Source organism: Bos mutus, chromosome 25 (genome assembly GCF_027580195.1).
Source record: "Bos mutus isolate GX-2022 chromosome 25, NWIPB_WYAK_1.1, whole genome shotgun sequence".
NCBI classification, from domain to species: domain Eukaryota; kingdom Metazoa; phylum Chordata; class Mammalia; order Artiodactyla; family Bovidae; genus Bos; species Bos mutus.
Window position 1 is genome coordinate 35,459,240 of NC_091641.1, and position 17,308 is coordinate 35,476,547.

Consider the following 17,308-nt stretch of genomic DNA (forward strand, 5'->3'; position numbering starts at 1 on the left):
GCTGGATGCAGAGGGAGGGGGAGGTTGGGTTTAAGGATTTGCATTTTTAACAAGTTCCAGGGGAAGCTGAGGCTGCTGGTCCAAGAGCTAAAAAACGTACTGCCCTACAGAGCGCCACCCTGCACGTGTCGTCTTACATGACATTTGAGAGAATGCTGGAGGCCAGCCTCCTAGCGTGTGTGTGTGCTCAGTGGTTTCAGTCGTCTCGGACTCTTTGTGAACCTATGGACCATAGCCTGCCAGGCTGCTGTGTCCGTGGGATTCTCCAGGCAAGAATACTGGAGTGGGGTGCCATGCCCTTCTCCAGGGGATCCTCTCCACCCAGGGTTCAAAACCATTCTCTTATGTCTCCTGCATCAGCAGGCGGGTTCTTAACCACTAGCGCCACCTGGGAAGCCCAGGTCCTATTCTAAACAGGAACTGGTTTCAAGCAAGCTCTTACAAAGACTCATGATGGTTTCTAAGAATGTATTCAAATATTTTTAAAAACCTCACTAAACAGGTGCACTCGAAATAACATAAACGAAGAGAGAGGAGGGCGGGGGATGATGTCTAATATGGAGCTCTCGATAAATGAGCCATGGCCCCATACAAGAGAAGAGAGCTACCATCACGCATAGAACAGGTGCAGCCCCATTTTAATGCAGAGGCGGTCGGTCTGGCCTGCAAAGGTAATTGTATTGCTTGTCAATCACTTCGGGACCCCAGTATGCTTTTGCAAGAATGTAATGCGAATGCACATCTCATTTTCTTAGAAAGGTAATAACAGTAGTTAAATATTTGGATGAATGCAAGCAGGGGATGATTGCACTACAGCAAATTAGTTTACAGAAAAGGAAAGAAAGTATGGGATACCCAGACTATACAATCTGTTTGAATAATGTAATATATCCCATCCACCAATATATTCTTAAAGAAAAGTTTATTTAATGATGGCATATCTTGCTGCCCCTTCCAAATGAAAAAAAAAAAAAATTTGTAATGCATTCAAATGCATTAAACCATAGCTGGTTTAGAATGGATATCAGGTGGGTCCATAAACTCACTGGCATTTGTACAGCATTGTGTGGTGTGAGGACACTGACATTTTCCCAGGGAAAAAAATATATTTTTAATTAGATTATCAAAGACATCTGTGACATTCCACCTTCTCCCCCCAAATTTAAGAACTACTCATTTATGGTGTTTGTCTCATAATGCACTCAATGAAGAGGCTTTCTCTTTAATGTGAGAAGTTACATTTTAGAACTGGCTGAAAATTTAAACAAGAACTCACAGCAAAACCAAAAATAAAGCCAAACAGCTAGAGAGAATTCTGGAAAGTACTCTGAGAATAGGTGACAATGACTATCGTTCCAAGTGTTTATGTTAATTGAGAAAGTTCCTGAGCATCAGATCATAACATCTGAGCATGAGATATTTATCAATTAAAACCAGAAAGCATGGTTGATTCACAGAAAGAAAGGTTCACCCACATAGTTCCATAGGTTTCTTCAGGACCTAGCCTGAAAGCACCCCCCATGGTGCTATGTTTGGGCTTCATTCTTGTACTGGCAACTGTATAAAGTTTCTCCCAGGGATATCACCATATCATTTTGCATTCAGAGGAGCATAGTCTCCTCAAAACTCTCCAAAAAGAGTTACCTTCACGAGGTAACTCTAAGAAGTTTCACATAGATGTGTCATAACAGGGCTCCCCAGGTGGCTCAGTGGTAAAGAATCTGCCTGCTAAGACAGGAACCACAAGAGACGTGGGTTCAATCCCTGGGTTGGGAAGATCCCCAGGAGGAGGAAATGGCAACATACTTCAGCATTCTTGCCTGGAAAATTGCATGGAGAGAGGAGACTGGCAGGCTACAGCCCATGTGGTCACAAAGAGTTGGACACGACTGAGCAACTGACCACACGTGTGTCATAATTAATGACCTGAGAAAGTGCAGAATACCTTGGTCAAAAATATCCCGAGAGCCAAGATGAAAACCTATCACAAAATGCTGGATGTTTCACTTAGAATAAAGATAATAATTTAAAAATCTCCTATGGTTCTTTATATTTCTATCCTCATAAAAGATGCCTGTTACATAGTAGGACTGGATACATATGTGCGTGCTAAGTCGATTCAGTCATGTCTGATTCTTTGGGACCCCAGGGACTGTAGCCTGCCAGGCTCCTCTGTCCAGGGGATTCTCCAGGCAAGAATACTGGAGTGGGTTGCCATGCCCTCTTCCAGAGGACCTTCCCAACCCAGAGATCACACCCACTCTTATGTCTCCTGCATTGGCAGGTGGGTTCTTTACCTTAGCGTTGCCTGGGAAACCCAAAACTTAATAAGGTGCTGTTTATTAATTAACCAAGAACGAGAACTTGATGAAACCAATCTCTTAGGGTTTTGTGGGGGAGAGGATTATGGTTTAACCGCTGTCCTGTAACATCTGGTGTTGTACTGAGTCTGGAGTATGTGTTTCTGATGCTTCCACCTGCCATCTTTATCCACAGAGCATCAGCCTACAAGCTCCCTCAGATGACAATCACCCAATGGGTAATTTCTCCCCAATGTGAGTCCTGGGAAGACAGACTGGACATGGTGTCTGACACTGACTTCGGGATCAAATGCAAGAAGAAATATGGATGACATGGTCCCTTCAACTCTCTTTGACACTGTTCACTAGTTAATATTTTGTTTCCAATCTACAGATTCCATTAGCCACTTGAAGTACCTCTGTCTAAAGCCATCTCTGTGGCTTACATGGGATGGAGGTCAATTAACAGCAGGAGTCCCACCCCACCCACCACAGCCCAGGGGTAAGTAACTCATGGATGCAGAAATGTGGGTGTTCAACTCAAGCAAAAGGGGACCTTGAGAAAGAGAGGAGTATGGGCAGCTAATAAAAAGTCAATTCCTATCTCAACAGCAACTACAGTAGCCACAGTTCACTTAACACCTGCCATCTGATGGAATGGATGAAGCTGTAACCTCACACTCATCTCCCTACTTCATCCTCTATCAACACTTCAGAGGCAGGTACTGTCTTTACCCAGCTGCTAAGGCAACTGTGCCTACAGAGATTAAGTCAGCTACCAAGGGCAGTATGAGATAGAACAGCAGGAGGCAATCTTATCTGTCTGGTGGTTTGTGTCTTTATAGGAGTACAACAATCCTACTGACTGTGTAGGTATTAGCTTTCTAACTTATCACCCATTCTCACTCAGTTAATGTTGACAATCAATAAGGAGTTAGCTAATGCAATCTAAGGCTTTCCTCTCATTCCTGTGATCCTGGTCCAGGCAGAATTACCCTCCCCAGGGATGATCATGCATTAATGTCACAATAACTTTCTGTTCAGCTATGTGAGAAAGAGAAGATAAGGCTCTTCATAACCTGTGTTCTTTATTCTCTGGGAGGAACTTCAGAAAATGTCAGGATGTGGAGGAAAAAACCAAATCAATAAAAGGAAATGAATGAATGCCAGGGCACCCTGAGTGAATCTTCCTGGGTGACTGCCATGATGTTGGATACTTCCAGGGGTCACCCAAGGTTCCACAAAAGTGGCCATGGAGGTTCTGTGGATGTTTTCCAAACTCTCCCCCGCCCCCCCCCAAACACAAAAAAAGATAAGCTATATAGGGACACAGGATAAATGGCACATTTTTGGTTGAGATTTTAGTAACAGTGTTTTCAGGTTTGATTCTTTACAATAAACAGAAGTTTAGGATGTGTCTTCAATTGGTGACAAGGGGAATAATAAAGTCTCCCCCCAAAATGCAGTTTGCTAGATGATGGCTTATAAAAAAGGGGATCTCTGAATGTGAAGGAAAATCACAGAATGAGATTTTAACAGGACAACTTAGGAAATGACTGGAATTTTTCCTGATTGGGTTTTCTTTCCTTTTTTGATTTTAATTTTTTTTTAATTATAAAAAATTTTAATTGAAGTGTAATTGATTTAGAAGAAGGGGGCGACAGAGGATGAGATGTTTGGATGGCATCAACAATTCAATGGACATGAGTTTGAGCAAACTCTGGGAGATAGTGGACAAGGGAAGCCTGGCGTGCTGCAGTCCATGGGGTCACAAAGAGTCGGACACGACAGAGTGACTGAACAACAACACTCCCTCAAAAGCCTATCTTACCACGTCCACATGTGTTAAAACTGTTAGCATCTATGGTGTTCCCTGTGCCTGCCTGTAAGAAACTCCTTCAAAGGTGCCATCTGCCTTAGCATCCTCAGCTCATGGAGCTGAGAGAGGCAATGTTGAGCTGAACTGGACTGCAAGAAAGAGAGTCAAATCTAGAAACTGGGAAACCAAAGGACTCTGAAGATGAAAAACTGCAGGAAACCCACACCATCCCTGGGAACACCTGAATCCTGATGACGTCACTTCCTGGAAAGAGACGTGGGTTTTGCAACCTCTCTGCTACTTGCTTCAGTCAACACAGATCAGGGCTCTCCACTCCAGCCAAGGTCTGCTCTGTGTCCTCCTTGGTGCTCTTTTTTTAAGGATAAACTGCTCCTTCTGCCCCTCCTCCTATGGACTCCTTCAGCTTAAGACAATGAAGGAAAAGGAGCCTTCACGGAAGATGCTGAGTTCACACTTTTTCACTTGGTACCAATGTACTCCAGGCAATTTATAATCAGTGCACTCCAGGCAGTTTATAATCCAGCAAAACACCCAGGCAACTGGCTGAATTTCCTTCTTTTGACCAGTACTCTGCTCTAATAAAACATGCAGACACGAGCATACACATCCCTAGCCTTTCTAAATGTTCTAGTCCTCCTGTCTTGAGAATTTTATCTTTCTACTAAGTATGATTTCAGAATTCCAGCCATAATATTGCCAGCAAAGAGGTACAATCTACCATTACAACCAAAATGATTAGGAAGATGGCTGGAATATTAAAATGAAATCATGTACACAGCAGTCACCAACAATGTGTTTTATCGCTTGGAGTCACCTAAGTCCCTGGCAAACGTGGCATTCATTAGTTATGCCTGGTTATTCCTAGCAAAGAGCAAGTTCATTACAAGTTAGCAAATTTCAATTTTACAGCAGGTGTGTTATTCAGAGATTTTTAAAAATAAATTGCTCATATGAGGATAAGCCATATAATTTTATTTTATTTTTCTGTCTGATATAGTAATGAGATATCAAGGGTACATAGACCGAAAGCGACAATTTCCATCTTCTGAGGTAAGAAAATGATTTTCAGACAAACTAATATGATATAAATATGCAATTTTACATGTATGGCTTATGAATCTTGCTTCAGTCATCACATGAGCCCAGAGGGTAATTCTTTCTTTTCTTCATTACTCACTATGTGACCTTGGCAATGATAAATCTTAGTTTCTGCCTTTCTGGATCTATAAAGTGGGCTCAATACCGTGGACGGGAGATAATCACTATGTAACCAATGATTCCTCACAACACATGGTCAGATATAAAAGGCTTAGGACGTGCAGATGTATTATTTTGGAGGACTGTGAGAATTTAAGGTCAATTCATCCTTGGTTTGTTATGATCCTCCACCTTTTCAGTAAAAAAAACCCAACAAAAAAAAAACCGCTTTTTTGCAGTAGCAGCTCAGAGTTGCCCTAAGAAGCTCAGAATTAATCTAAGTCTAATGATTATTTAAGAAATGATGGACATTGCCTTATTTCTCTGCTTTTATTTCCCCTTCCTGATGATTTCATTGGGTCTCATTTCTTAATATCCTTAACTTTATTTCTGAGCATTTGTTTTTAAAACACTTCAAATGCTCTACGCTGGAATGGGTGAGATATGAATAAATAATGAACAAAGAGCGTCTCCCTTTGTCATCAACATAATAGACATGATCTAGGCTTATTCAGGTTTTCTAAAAGACAGATAAGCTGAAGAGCTATAGAAAATGCATTTAATCCTTTCACACAATCCTGAATATAACTAGATTCTTTCTAGAGACCAGAAAGCCTAGTCCTTGACCAGAGAAGACTTGTGCCAGACTGTGCTGGGTATCGCTGAGCTTTCCTTGTGTGTGTGTGTGCTCAGTCATTTCAGTTGTGTCCAGATCTTTGCAATCGCATGGACTGTAGCCCTCCAGGCTCCTCTGTGGGATTTTCCAGGCAAAAATCCTGGAGTGGGTTGCCATGTCCTCCTCCAGGGGCTCTTCCCAACCCAGGGATCAAACCTGAGTCTTCTGCATTGGCAGGCAGGTTCTTTACCACTGAGCCGCTGGGAAAGCCACATTTGGGTCTTGGTTACTTTTTGTGTTGGGGGCTGGACTGGGGGCCATCCTGTGTTCTGTAGGATTTTTAGCAGCATCCCCAGCCTCCACCCAGTAGATGCTATCACAACATCCACCCAGTAGATGCTATCACAACAACCCAAAAGGTCTCCAGACTTTCCCAGTGTCCTGTGAGGACTACTGCTTTAGGGACTTCCCTCTCTCCGACTCCAGGGGGCCAGAATATTCTAATATTCTAGAAGGATTCCTAACAGCACGCCAGGGACCCAGAATGTACCAGGAAGATTCCTAATAGCAAAGCAGAAAGGGTAGCACTTCGAAACTGCAGCCCATTATACCAGTACCATTTTTTTTTTTTTAAATAGCATTCACCACCATTCCTTGAGATTCACTTGGCAACAGCAAAGTCCATGCAGAGAAAGACCAAATGGGCCATGGGGAACAAATTAATCTACAAACAACTTCTCAAAGAGGGAAAAAGGAAAGCAAACTATTTTGGAAAAATCCCATGCAATGAGTCAATTGCAATTTCTTTGAGCTTCAAGAGTACACCTCCTCACCTAATTTTCTCTTCTGGGCCAAAGATTCATACACTTTGAAGCACAGGATATCTTTGGGGAGGGGGACAAGGCCACCTGGTGATTTTCCCGTCTTAAACCCTCCCGGTACCCCCAACAGAGAGACTCAAGGGGAGTATGTGATCCAACCTCCTTAATCACCAGATGTTTGCAATCATCAGAAAGACGTCTTGGGCTGTAACCATTTCTCTGTTCTCCAGCATTCAGTCTCAGAGAGAATTTCCATAACAACATGTGACATGTAGAATGCTTAAAGGCACCAAGCATGACAAGACAAATTACACTCATTTTTCAAGACTCTGCAAGGTGCTGTACTGCAAGCGGGCGGGCTGCATGCTGGGCGGTTCCGGAGGGGCGGTCAAGGCGGGCATGCACTCCATCGCACGCAGGGATCCGGGCGAGGGCTGGCGTGCTGGGGCGGGAGGCCCGCCCGCGGTGGGGGGCTCCCCACTTACCCGCCGTAGGCTGGGATTGGGGGCGGGGGCGCCGCGGCCCGGAAGGTGTTGTACACGGTGCGGCCACGGCCACGCAGGTGCGCCCCTCGGTAGGCGGCCGCGGCCGTGGCGGCTGGATACGGGAAGCCGGGCACTGTGGGTGAGAGGAGAGAACAGAAGGTTCAGATCGCGCCTGCCTCTGGGGGAACCGTCCCCACTCAACACACACACTCAGGACCCTGCTCCCGGTAGGCCAGGGCCGGACACCCACACCCCTTCCTTCCAGGAGTCAGACTTCTAAAGGCAGGCTGGAGGGATGAGACCAAGGTTCAATTCCACAGAGGATGGGTTAACGCAGTCAGTGATCCCTGGGACCAATATCTAGGACAAACACCCACAAACGATTCTTACTAACAGGGGAAATGCTCACTGCATAAACTTAACTTTTTAAAAAGGTAGACTGCAAGATGTGTGTGTACTGGGTTCTCACATCTGCCTATTAACATGCATACCTGGCCAATATAGGTACTGTGCATGATACATATGTGGATGAACATGCAATATGCATAGGTGTATATGTACACATACACATAAGTATGTGTACATGTGTAAGTGATTATGTAGAGTGAAGTGAAAGTTGCTCAGTTGTGTCCGGCTCTTTGTGACCCTGTGGACTATTCAGTCCATGGAATTCTACAGGCCTGAATACTGGAGAGGGTAGCCGTTCCCTTCTCCAGACGATCTTCCCAACCCAGGGATCAAACTCAGGTCAGATTCACCAGCTGAGCCACAAGGGAAGCCTGATTATGTATATATGTGTATATAAAATATTCGTGGGCGTTAGTGTGTATATCACACGTATGTGTGCATGTGTGCGGGAATATGTATACATGCCTATTTATATATACGTGCATGTGTATATAATGTACAAATACATACATACTTCAATGTGTTCTTAGTTATCTCTGAGGCTAAACTTCATGAGAAAATGTTACTTGTCTACTCATAGCTTTTCTCCACTCTGTTTTACTTTTTTCCCCATATTTTCCTTTAGGTATCTAGGGTTGCTTCTTGTTCAGTTGAATAAGTCATGTCTGACTCTTTTGTGACCCCACAGACTGTAGCCTGCCAGGCTCCTCTGTCCATGAGATTACCCACGCAAGAATACTGGGAGAGCTGCCATTTCCTTCTCCAGAATACTGGGAGAACTCGCTGCCATTTCCTTCTCCAGGGGTCTTCCCGACTGAGGTTTCTTCTCCAGGGTCTTCCCGACTGAGGGATAGAACTCGAGTTGCCATTTCCTTCTCCAGGGGGTCTTCCCGACTGAGGATTCCATTTCCTTCTCCAGGGGGTCTTCCCGACTGAGGGATAGAACTCGAGTTGCCATTTCCTTCTCCAGGGGATCTTCCCGACTGAGGGATAGAACTCGAGTTTCCATTTCCTTCTCCAGGGGGTCTTCCCGACTGAGGGATAGAACTCGAGTTTCCATTTCCTTCTCCAGGGGATCTTCCCGACTGAGGGATAGAACTGAGGATTTCCTTCTCCAGGGATCTTCCCGACTGAGGATTCCCATTTCCTTCTCAAGGGGGTCTTCCCGACTGAGGGATAGAACTCGAGTTTCCATTTCCTTCTCCAGGGGATCTTCCCGACTGAGGGATAGAACTCGAGTTTCCATTTCCTTCTCCAGGGGATCTTCCCGACTGAGGGATAGAACTCGAGTTTCCTGTGGCTCTTGCATTGGCAGATGGATTCTTTACTGCTGAGCCATGGGGGGGGAGTCTTTATGAGCCTATATTGCTGGTTAAAATGTTTTAATTGAAATATACTGTACCTACAGACAAGTGTATGCATCAGACGTGTACAGACCCCTCATGCTCCTATGGACAAATCACTACTAAGATCCCATCAGCCCCCTATCCATTTACATAGCTTATAAAACCATTTATACAACAACCATAACTACAGAGAAGTATGAGGACTCAACTCTGAAAAAGAAAGTGTGGGCAGGGTTATCTTCCCAAGGGTGGTGGTGTGGAAATTCTCTGAGCCAAGTGACTTGGTCAAGAGTCAGGAGGGAAAGTAAGCCTGATGCTCGAGACCCATTATAATTAACACAGCTTTCTCTGCCTGGGATGCGCTTCCTCCTAGGATGTCTGCAAATCCTAATGCATCAGGTCCATGAAACCTGAGGACATCACCCCACCTTGCTGCTCTTTCTAGTCCTGAATCACAGGCTCTCACCATGCTGGTCATGCCAGTCCCATCCCACTCTCAGTAGGCACTGTTACCTGCAGTGAATCCCATGGAGGGGATGCTCTTTTAGGAAAATACATTTGGAAAGCCACTGTCCCAGGAGATCTATTAATATATTAGAGGCTCAGAAAGTCTTAAGGTAAGGGAAGTGCGTGCACGCGTGCTAAGTTGCTTCAGCTGTGTCTGACTCTTTTCAACTATAGCCTGCCAGGCTCCTCTGTCCATGAGACTTCCTAGGCAAGAATACTGGAGTAAGTCCAGGTTCAATGCATGATACAGGATGCTCGGGGCTGGTGCACTGGGATGACCCAGAGGGATGGTATGGGGAGGGAGTTGAGAGGGGGGTTCAGGATGGGGAACCCGTGTACACCCATGGCAGATTCATGTTGATATATGGCAAAACCAATACAATATTATACAGTAATTAGCCTCCATTAAAATAAATAAATTTATATTAAAAATAGTAATAAAATGGAAAAAAAAGAAATCTAACAAAGAGAGACTCACAATCAGTCCTTAAGATTTGATGTGAGCAAAAAAATAGTCATTTTTTAAAACTGAGCCTAACTAAAATACTCTGTTAATTGAAAATAAACATAGATAAACTATATATAAAAAAAAAGAATACTGGAGTAGTTGCCATTTCCTTCTACAGGGGGGGTCTTCCCAAACCAAGGATCAAACCCACATCTCTTCTGTCTCCTATATTGGCAAGCGGGTTCTTTCCCACTAGCACCACCTGGGAAACCCAAGGGAAGTGCATTAACACCATTAATGCAGCAACCCCAGACTTCATTTCTCCCGGAACTCTAGTTCAAAGAATACCCAGCCTCTCGTGGGTACTGGTCTGGAGAAGAAAATCACTTATTTATTATGTTTACTTCTTCTATTCATCAGCCAGCTTCTTGAGGGGCCCCACCGTATCCCATTCATCCTTGCATTTCCCCATGCATCCCCCCCATGTCAGCAGAAGCCCCCTGATTTTGTCCACAGTAGGTTCTAGATATTGGACACAGTTGATTCTAGATGACTTAAAGACCAGTGAATGAAGCCCTGGGATGTGGTCCAACCAAATGACTGACGGACTATCCATTCTCTCCTTGATCCTTTTTCTCCTCTCACCCTGTTTGCCTAACAGGAGCTTGAAGTATCTCCCATTAGAGAGGGAGACAGGTGGAATGAACAAGAACCAGGATGGGTTTCCTCGTGTCCACAGCCCTGTCTCCCCTGTTCAGTCTCTCTTGGGATTTTAGACAGTGTTGGTAGCAATGTGCAAGGCTGGGAAGGACCCAGCTTCTCTTGGTCAGATAGGAAGATAAAGGCTCAGAGAGGCCTCAGCCCAGGAGGCTCTTTCCCAGAGGCAAGGCAACACATCCAAGCTGCCCTCTCCCAGAGCATGTATTTTGCAGAATTCCTAACCTCTCACAGGGTGTTGTGTGTCATATTATCTTAAAGTTGCCTCTGTCTACATCCAAACAGCCTTCCTCCCTGCCATCATGTTCAAGAGTGGAAGCCCTCCACATAGAGAACAGAACAGACAGGTGCTTGCCCAGGGGGAAGGGGTTCAGAAAGGGATGGACAGGGAGGTGGGAGTTAGGAGATGTAAGGTTTTATATAAAGAATGAATAAACACCAAGGTCCTCTGTATAGCACAGGGAACTATATTCAGTATCCTGTGATAAGTCATAATGGAAAAAAAATTTAAAAAGAATATCAGAAAACAGACTCTGTAGGACTCCAATTACTTTAGACCATGAAATTTTTTTGCACCTTGTTTTAGGTCCCTGGATATGTTCCAATGTCTCCTAGTTTATAGTCTATGGGAACTTGAATAGAATTTGTATCCTGGTGTTGTGTGAAAATTGTATAAATCTTCATTATGTTGAATTGGTTCATGGTGCTTTTCAGGTCTACTGTATCCTTCTACTCTTTTGTCTATTCATTCTATCAATTTTTGAGTTTGATATGGAAACTCCAAATAAAAATATTAATTTATCTACTTTAAAAAATAATCGTAACATATAGTGGAACTATATGTAATTTTGTTCTGTATTTTCCAAGTCTCTTGTAATTGTGTTATCATGCTTTCATAGTTTAAAAAAAATAAAAGGAAAGAGAAAAAATATTTGTAAAACATATGAAAAAGAATACGTGTGTAACTGAATAACTTTGCTGTACAGCATAAATTACCACAATATTGTAAATCAGCACTTCAATAAAAAGAGAAAAAATAAAGAAAAAGAGTAGAAGCCTTTCACTCCATCAGCTCCCCTTAGTTCCAGAGTTCTTGGACAGTAGGTTTGTAACTGCATGTCAGTGGCAGGAGGCTGGGGAGGGAAGAAAGTGGAATTTCCCACAGCAGTTATTCCCAATCCTATATTCATGGGATTGCACAGACTGGACTATAACTCTTGACCTGGAAGCTGAAGACAGACTGACTACCCTCTGGAATTCTTCGTGTGTTCTTGAATAGCCAATAGCCAGCCTGTTTCTTGGATTCTACCATATCCTTCTCTGATGATGCTAGTAAAATGCCAGGATGGTAGAACAAAGCCAGAATGATTTTATCTTTCTCTTTATGTCCTTTATGTCCCAGAAGACCATCCAGGTTATTTCTTAATCTTTTTAAAAAAATTGTCAGTCAAGACAAATCATATAGCATTACTTAACTCTCAGCTTGCCAGCCCCTCCACATCCATGTTTCTTAGCTGGTGTTTCAGCTGTGCTCAGTCGCTCAGTTGAGTGTGACTCTTCACGACCCCATGGACTGTAGCCCTCCAGGCTCCTCTGTCCATGGGATTCTCCAGGCAAGAATACTGGAGTGGGCTGCCACTACCTCCTCCAGGGGATCTTCCCAACACAGAGACAGAACCCGCGTCTGTTGCATCTCTTGCACTGGCGGGTGGATTCTTCACCCCTGTGCCACCTGGGAAGCCCAACTACTATCCTTGAAATTGCCAAGAGGTATCAACCTCAATGGGGAAAGCGGGGCAATCCAAATATCCTAAAAGGCCTACAGTTGTGAGATAGGAGATGTTGGCTTCAACACTGGGGAGAAAAGGAACGAGTGAGCCTTTGATTCTAACGCGATCTTGCCACAGTTCAAATATTAAGTTTGTGGAGGAACACCCTGGATTTTGAAATAAAGCAAATGAAAAATTCACAATCTGGCAGAGCAGCTGGTTGCCTGTGTGAGGAAACGCAGTAATTATGCTGACCCATTCATTATCGTTGGCTGCGGCACGGAGTGAGCCAGACAAGATCCCTCTCAGCGACAAGCAGGTTTTACAATAATTCTTGGAGGATTTAGATGTTGAGATAGAACATGAAACAGAAGCTCGGCAGTAGAGCGAGGGGAATGCAAGCTGCTAGAAGGGGAAAGCCAGGATGCCGCTGTGTACCCCTCTTTGCTGCAGGGAGAAAATAGCCTTCTCAATGCAGGATAAGGGATTTGCAGGTCTTCATACCAAGCTCTTTGGGCTACTCCAAGCAGGGCGCATTAAAGAGATTCTGGTTGTTAAAGGAGCAAGGGAAGGACTGCACATCAACTTCCTGGGAGGCCAAGTGCCCTCAGGTAAGATAAGGAGCCACCTGATGCGAAGAGCTGACTCAATGGAAAAAGACCCTGATGCAGGGAAAAATTGAAGGCAAAAGGAGAAGGGGGCAGCAGAGGGGGAAATGGTTGGATGGCATCACCAACTCAATGGACATGTTGTCACTGTTCATATGCTCAGTCATCTCTGACTCTTTGCGACCTCATGGACTGCAGCACACCAGGCTTCTCTGTCCTCCACCGTCTCCTGGAGTTTGCTCAAACTCATGTCCATTGAATCAGTGATGCCATCCAACCATCTCATCCTCTGTTGTCCCCTTCTCCTGCCTTCAATCTTTCCCAGCATCAAGGCCTTTTCTAATGAGTCAGTTCTTTGCATCAGGTGGCCAAAGTGATGGAGCTTCAGCTTCAGCATCAGTCCTTCCAATGAATATTCAGGAATGAATTTGAGCAAACTCCAGGAGACAGTGAAGGACAGGGGAGCCGGCAGTCCATGGGGTTGCAAAGAGTTGGACATGACCTAGTGACTGAGCAACCACAACAAATTTTAACAGGGGCTTCCTGTTACAGGAGCATGCATGTAAGCCTCCCAGGTGGATGTCTGCTCAGCTATCCCTTCTTGTTGCCGTCTAGAGCTGGCCAAGGGGTCTCTTCATGAAGTCTCTAGTTAATCACTGTCATTGATGAATATTCCCTTCTCTTCCCCTCTTCTCTCCCTCCCTCCCTCATTCCCGAAACCAAACAGGACCCAGTGGGGCTCCTGGGCACAAAAGCCTTTCTGTGTTTCCCGTTCCTTGATTACAGGAAATCGGCTTCATTCAGCCTCCAAGACTTTCCCTGAGTTCCAACAGGCAGGTTCAAACAGTTGCTAATTAGGGAAGGGAGGGGATGCAGAGACAAAGCAGCAGCAGCCAAGAAACAGCAGTGTAGCCTTGCGGGGGTAGGGTCTCGGATCCTCCTTAAGGGGTACACTTAATAATATCCTTGAGTTGTTTTGCAGATTCTGAAACCCCCACCAGGTGGGAGAAGTTAACTGCATGCTGCCCACCAGCACACAGACCCCAGACCAGTTGGAAATAGAAGATTGGTGATGCTGACTTCCACTTGCTTCACCACCAATCAGAAGAATGTCCAGGAGCTAGTCAGGCTTTCCTCCTCTTTGAACCATTACCATAAAACTCCTCACCACCCCCTCCGGGTCAGGACACACAGTTTTGAAAGCAAAACGCTGTGGCCCTCTTTGCCTGACAAAGCAATAAAGCTATTCTTTTCTATTTCATCCAAAACTCTCTGAGATTGAATTCGGTGTCAAGGTACACAGAATGGATTAGGCATCCATTCCTCCCTCCCTCCCTTTTATTTTGTAATCTCTTTCTGAAGAAGCCTACCCCAAATCTTCCTGGGTGTACTAGCAATCAAGTAACTTGGATCACAGATATGAAGGGAAAAAAATACTCTCTCCATAGCTAAAATGCAAGCTCCATGCGGGCAGTGTTTTCCATCTGTTCTGCTCTTTGATTTAGGAAATTGCCTAGCACAGCAAGGTATCAGCTACCTAATACTATGCCTGGACATGCTTTGATGATGAACCCATGTTTGTCTCTTTTAAAAGGACCATAACCCTGTCCTTTATAAAAAGCATGCTGCCCAAGATTTGCAGAAATACAGTGTGCAAATAATACATGAGATCTCAGTCATCTTTATAAAAACTGCTACACTCCTGACCCAAAAATAGCAACCAGACTTGGAATATGTGTGATTCTGATGAAAAGGGAGATGATTTGGGTAAATGCTCTGCGCTGGGAATTATTGCCCACCCTCATTCACTTAAATTCACCTTTATTGCTGCACAGCATTAGGGTTTGGAGATTGGTTTCTCGTTCTCAGAGAAGTTGAGCTCAAACTCCCCCCACACCCAGACAGGTGGTACCCATCTGGTCAGTAAAAGGTATTTGGTCACGTTGCTTCTTGCACACAGCCCCACGTGGAGCTCCCTAGCAACCCAGCAAATCTGAGTCTTTATGCAATGAATGTGTGCAACAAGGAACACTGGAAAACAGCAATCCTTATAATCCCTGCCTTGCCTGACTGACAGCTGTGCCTTCTGTGTTTCTTCCTGTCTCCATGAGAGGACATCCCCCCTATGGCTGGCTCAGGACAGTGTGGCTCTCTTGTCTTGCAACTAAGATAAATGGTCAAATTCAAGGGCAAAACACCACAACTGTTTGTCAAGCTTCCTTTAGACCCTGGTGGGATGGTAGGAGCTGATCTATTTATTTTTACTTGCCTACCAGGTCTCCTGGCTTATAGAGCATGGTTAACTGCATATGTGAAACGTATACTTAGGTGATTTGGATATAGGTTAAACAAAACTAAAATGGCTTTATCCTTGAACCATGTAAAAAGAATGTACTGCGCTGTGCTAAGTCGCTCAGTTGTGTCTGACTCTTTGTGACTCCATGAACTGCCGCCCGCCAGGCTCCTCTCTGTCCATGGGATTTCCCAGGCAAGAATACTGGAATGGGTTGCCATTTCCTCCTCCAGGGGATCTTCCAGACCCAGGGATCAAACTCAAATCCTGTGTTTCCTGCATTGCAAGCAGATTCTCTTATCCGCTGAGCCATCAGACTTTCCTATATGTTGCCTATAGCCTAAAATAGGATTGCCCATTCTCAAGGCTCTCATCTTTAAGGGTATAACACTTTTCCATTCACATGGAGATAAAAAGTTGCAAAACAGAGAGTAACATTTGTCTTGTTGGAGGTTTACAGGAATATAGTGATCAGACCTACATGGAGAGTTACAAGAACAAAGGATTCTGACATCAAGAAGCTTGCAACAACCGACCAAGCGCCTCCCTTGCCTTGACTTTAAAAATGCTTTGCTGAAGCCCTTCAGAGAATTCGGGGTGTTTTGAGTCATCCCTCTCCTTGCATCACCCTGCAGGCCAATAAACCTTTCCTGCACCCAAACTCTGACATTTAGGTATTGTTTGGTCTCACTGTGCTTTGGTCACATGAACTTGGGTTTGGTAATAAGAAGACATCTTAATTATGTGTTTACATTGCAGCATGACTTGTCTCTTTTGCTGAAAGTTATGTCATCTATCAATATCCCAGTTCAGGAGTTTTCATGTAGGAAGTGGGCAACACGTGTTTAATAAATCCAATGCAAAAGGCCAAGGGGAAACGCACAATGTCCTCTCCACTACCAAAACAGAGTAAATCGATGCTAATAAAAGTCATTCACCTGTCACCCTGTCCAATATTTGTAAATGCCTCTTTGTTAATTAAAGAACAATGTTTGAAAGAAAAGACACCAAATTAGAGGCATTTCTGAACCCCAACGCTGGAGTTTGATTTTTTTTTTTTCTAGTTGAACTTCAAGTTAATAAGCATGTAAACAGACCATTAATGGCAAACAATGGAAAGTATTCAGGCTTCTTCGTGGGTACCAAATAAATCCTTAGTTCTTGGCATGAGGGAGACAAGGGAGGGGGAAAAAAAAGCACAGGTTCATTATACTGGAAACGTTCCTTCTTTAACCTGCTCCAGCATGAATCAAAGTGAAAAATCTGGTATCACTGCAATGAAAATTGGATTTAGCTCATAAGCTAAAAATGAGTTTCTCTCCAAGAAAACAGGGCCTGAGCTTCTGGAGCAAATGCCAATTGCACATCTTGTTGACACCTCGACATCCGCAGCCCACCCACTCCCAACCTTCAGCTAGATTTATATCCAGAGCAGAGAGGGACGAGGTTAGCAGAGCAACCGTCTCAGCTCTTAGGAATAAGGAGTTCTCCACCGCTGAACTCAATGAAACGGAAACTTCAGGGATGTAACCAGAGGCATGCTGTGATGTGCCCAAGTATCAAGGCAAATCAACATTTTTAAAGGGAAGATGTGTGGGTGTATCAACCAGACAAATGGGCCATTTACCAAAGTGTCAACTGCTTATTGCCTGTCTCCCCCGCAAGACAGACGCCCCCACCTCCCACCTCCGAGCAGCTTCGAGTTCAATGTATTTACAGCGACGAACGCGTGAGCCCTTCCCTCTGTCTCTTTTACGAATGTGGTGCTTACCTTCGAAAATAAACACAAATGAGATCATCTCAGCAAGCCGGGAAATCCCAAGAGAAGGAACACAACAAAACCCATGGAAAATACTTGAGGGTTATAAACTGCATATTAAAGTTTTAGAGCTCTGGGAGAGATGAAAGAACAGCAGATGCAAAACCCGACGGGGGGGCAGACTCTGCATCAAA

At 44.4% G+C, this 17,308-nt stretch overlaps 1 protein-coding gene across 8 annotated transcripts in view; it reads right to left on the reverse strand.

Moving 5' to 3' along the window:
* The window catches only part of RBFOX1 (RNA binding fox-1 homolog 1), a 442,476-nt gene that overhangs the window by 60,221 nt on the left and 364,947 nt on the right, over positions 1-17,308 (reverse strand). For all 8 annotated transcript variants that reach the window (XR_011462653.1, XM_070362796.1, XM_070362797.1 and 5 more), the window contains exon 9: positions 7,260-7,392. Coding sequence is in view for 7 of the 8 variants with exons in the window: in XM_070362796.1 (XP_070218897.1) it covers positions 7,260-7,392 (133 nt within the window). In the remaining variant the exon portion in view is untranslated. The remainder of the gene's footprint in view (positions 1-7,259; positions 7,393-17,308) is intronic.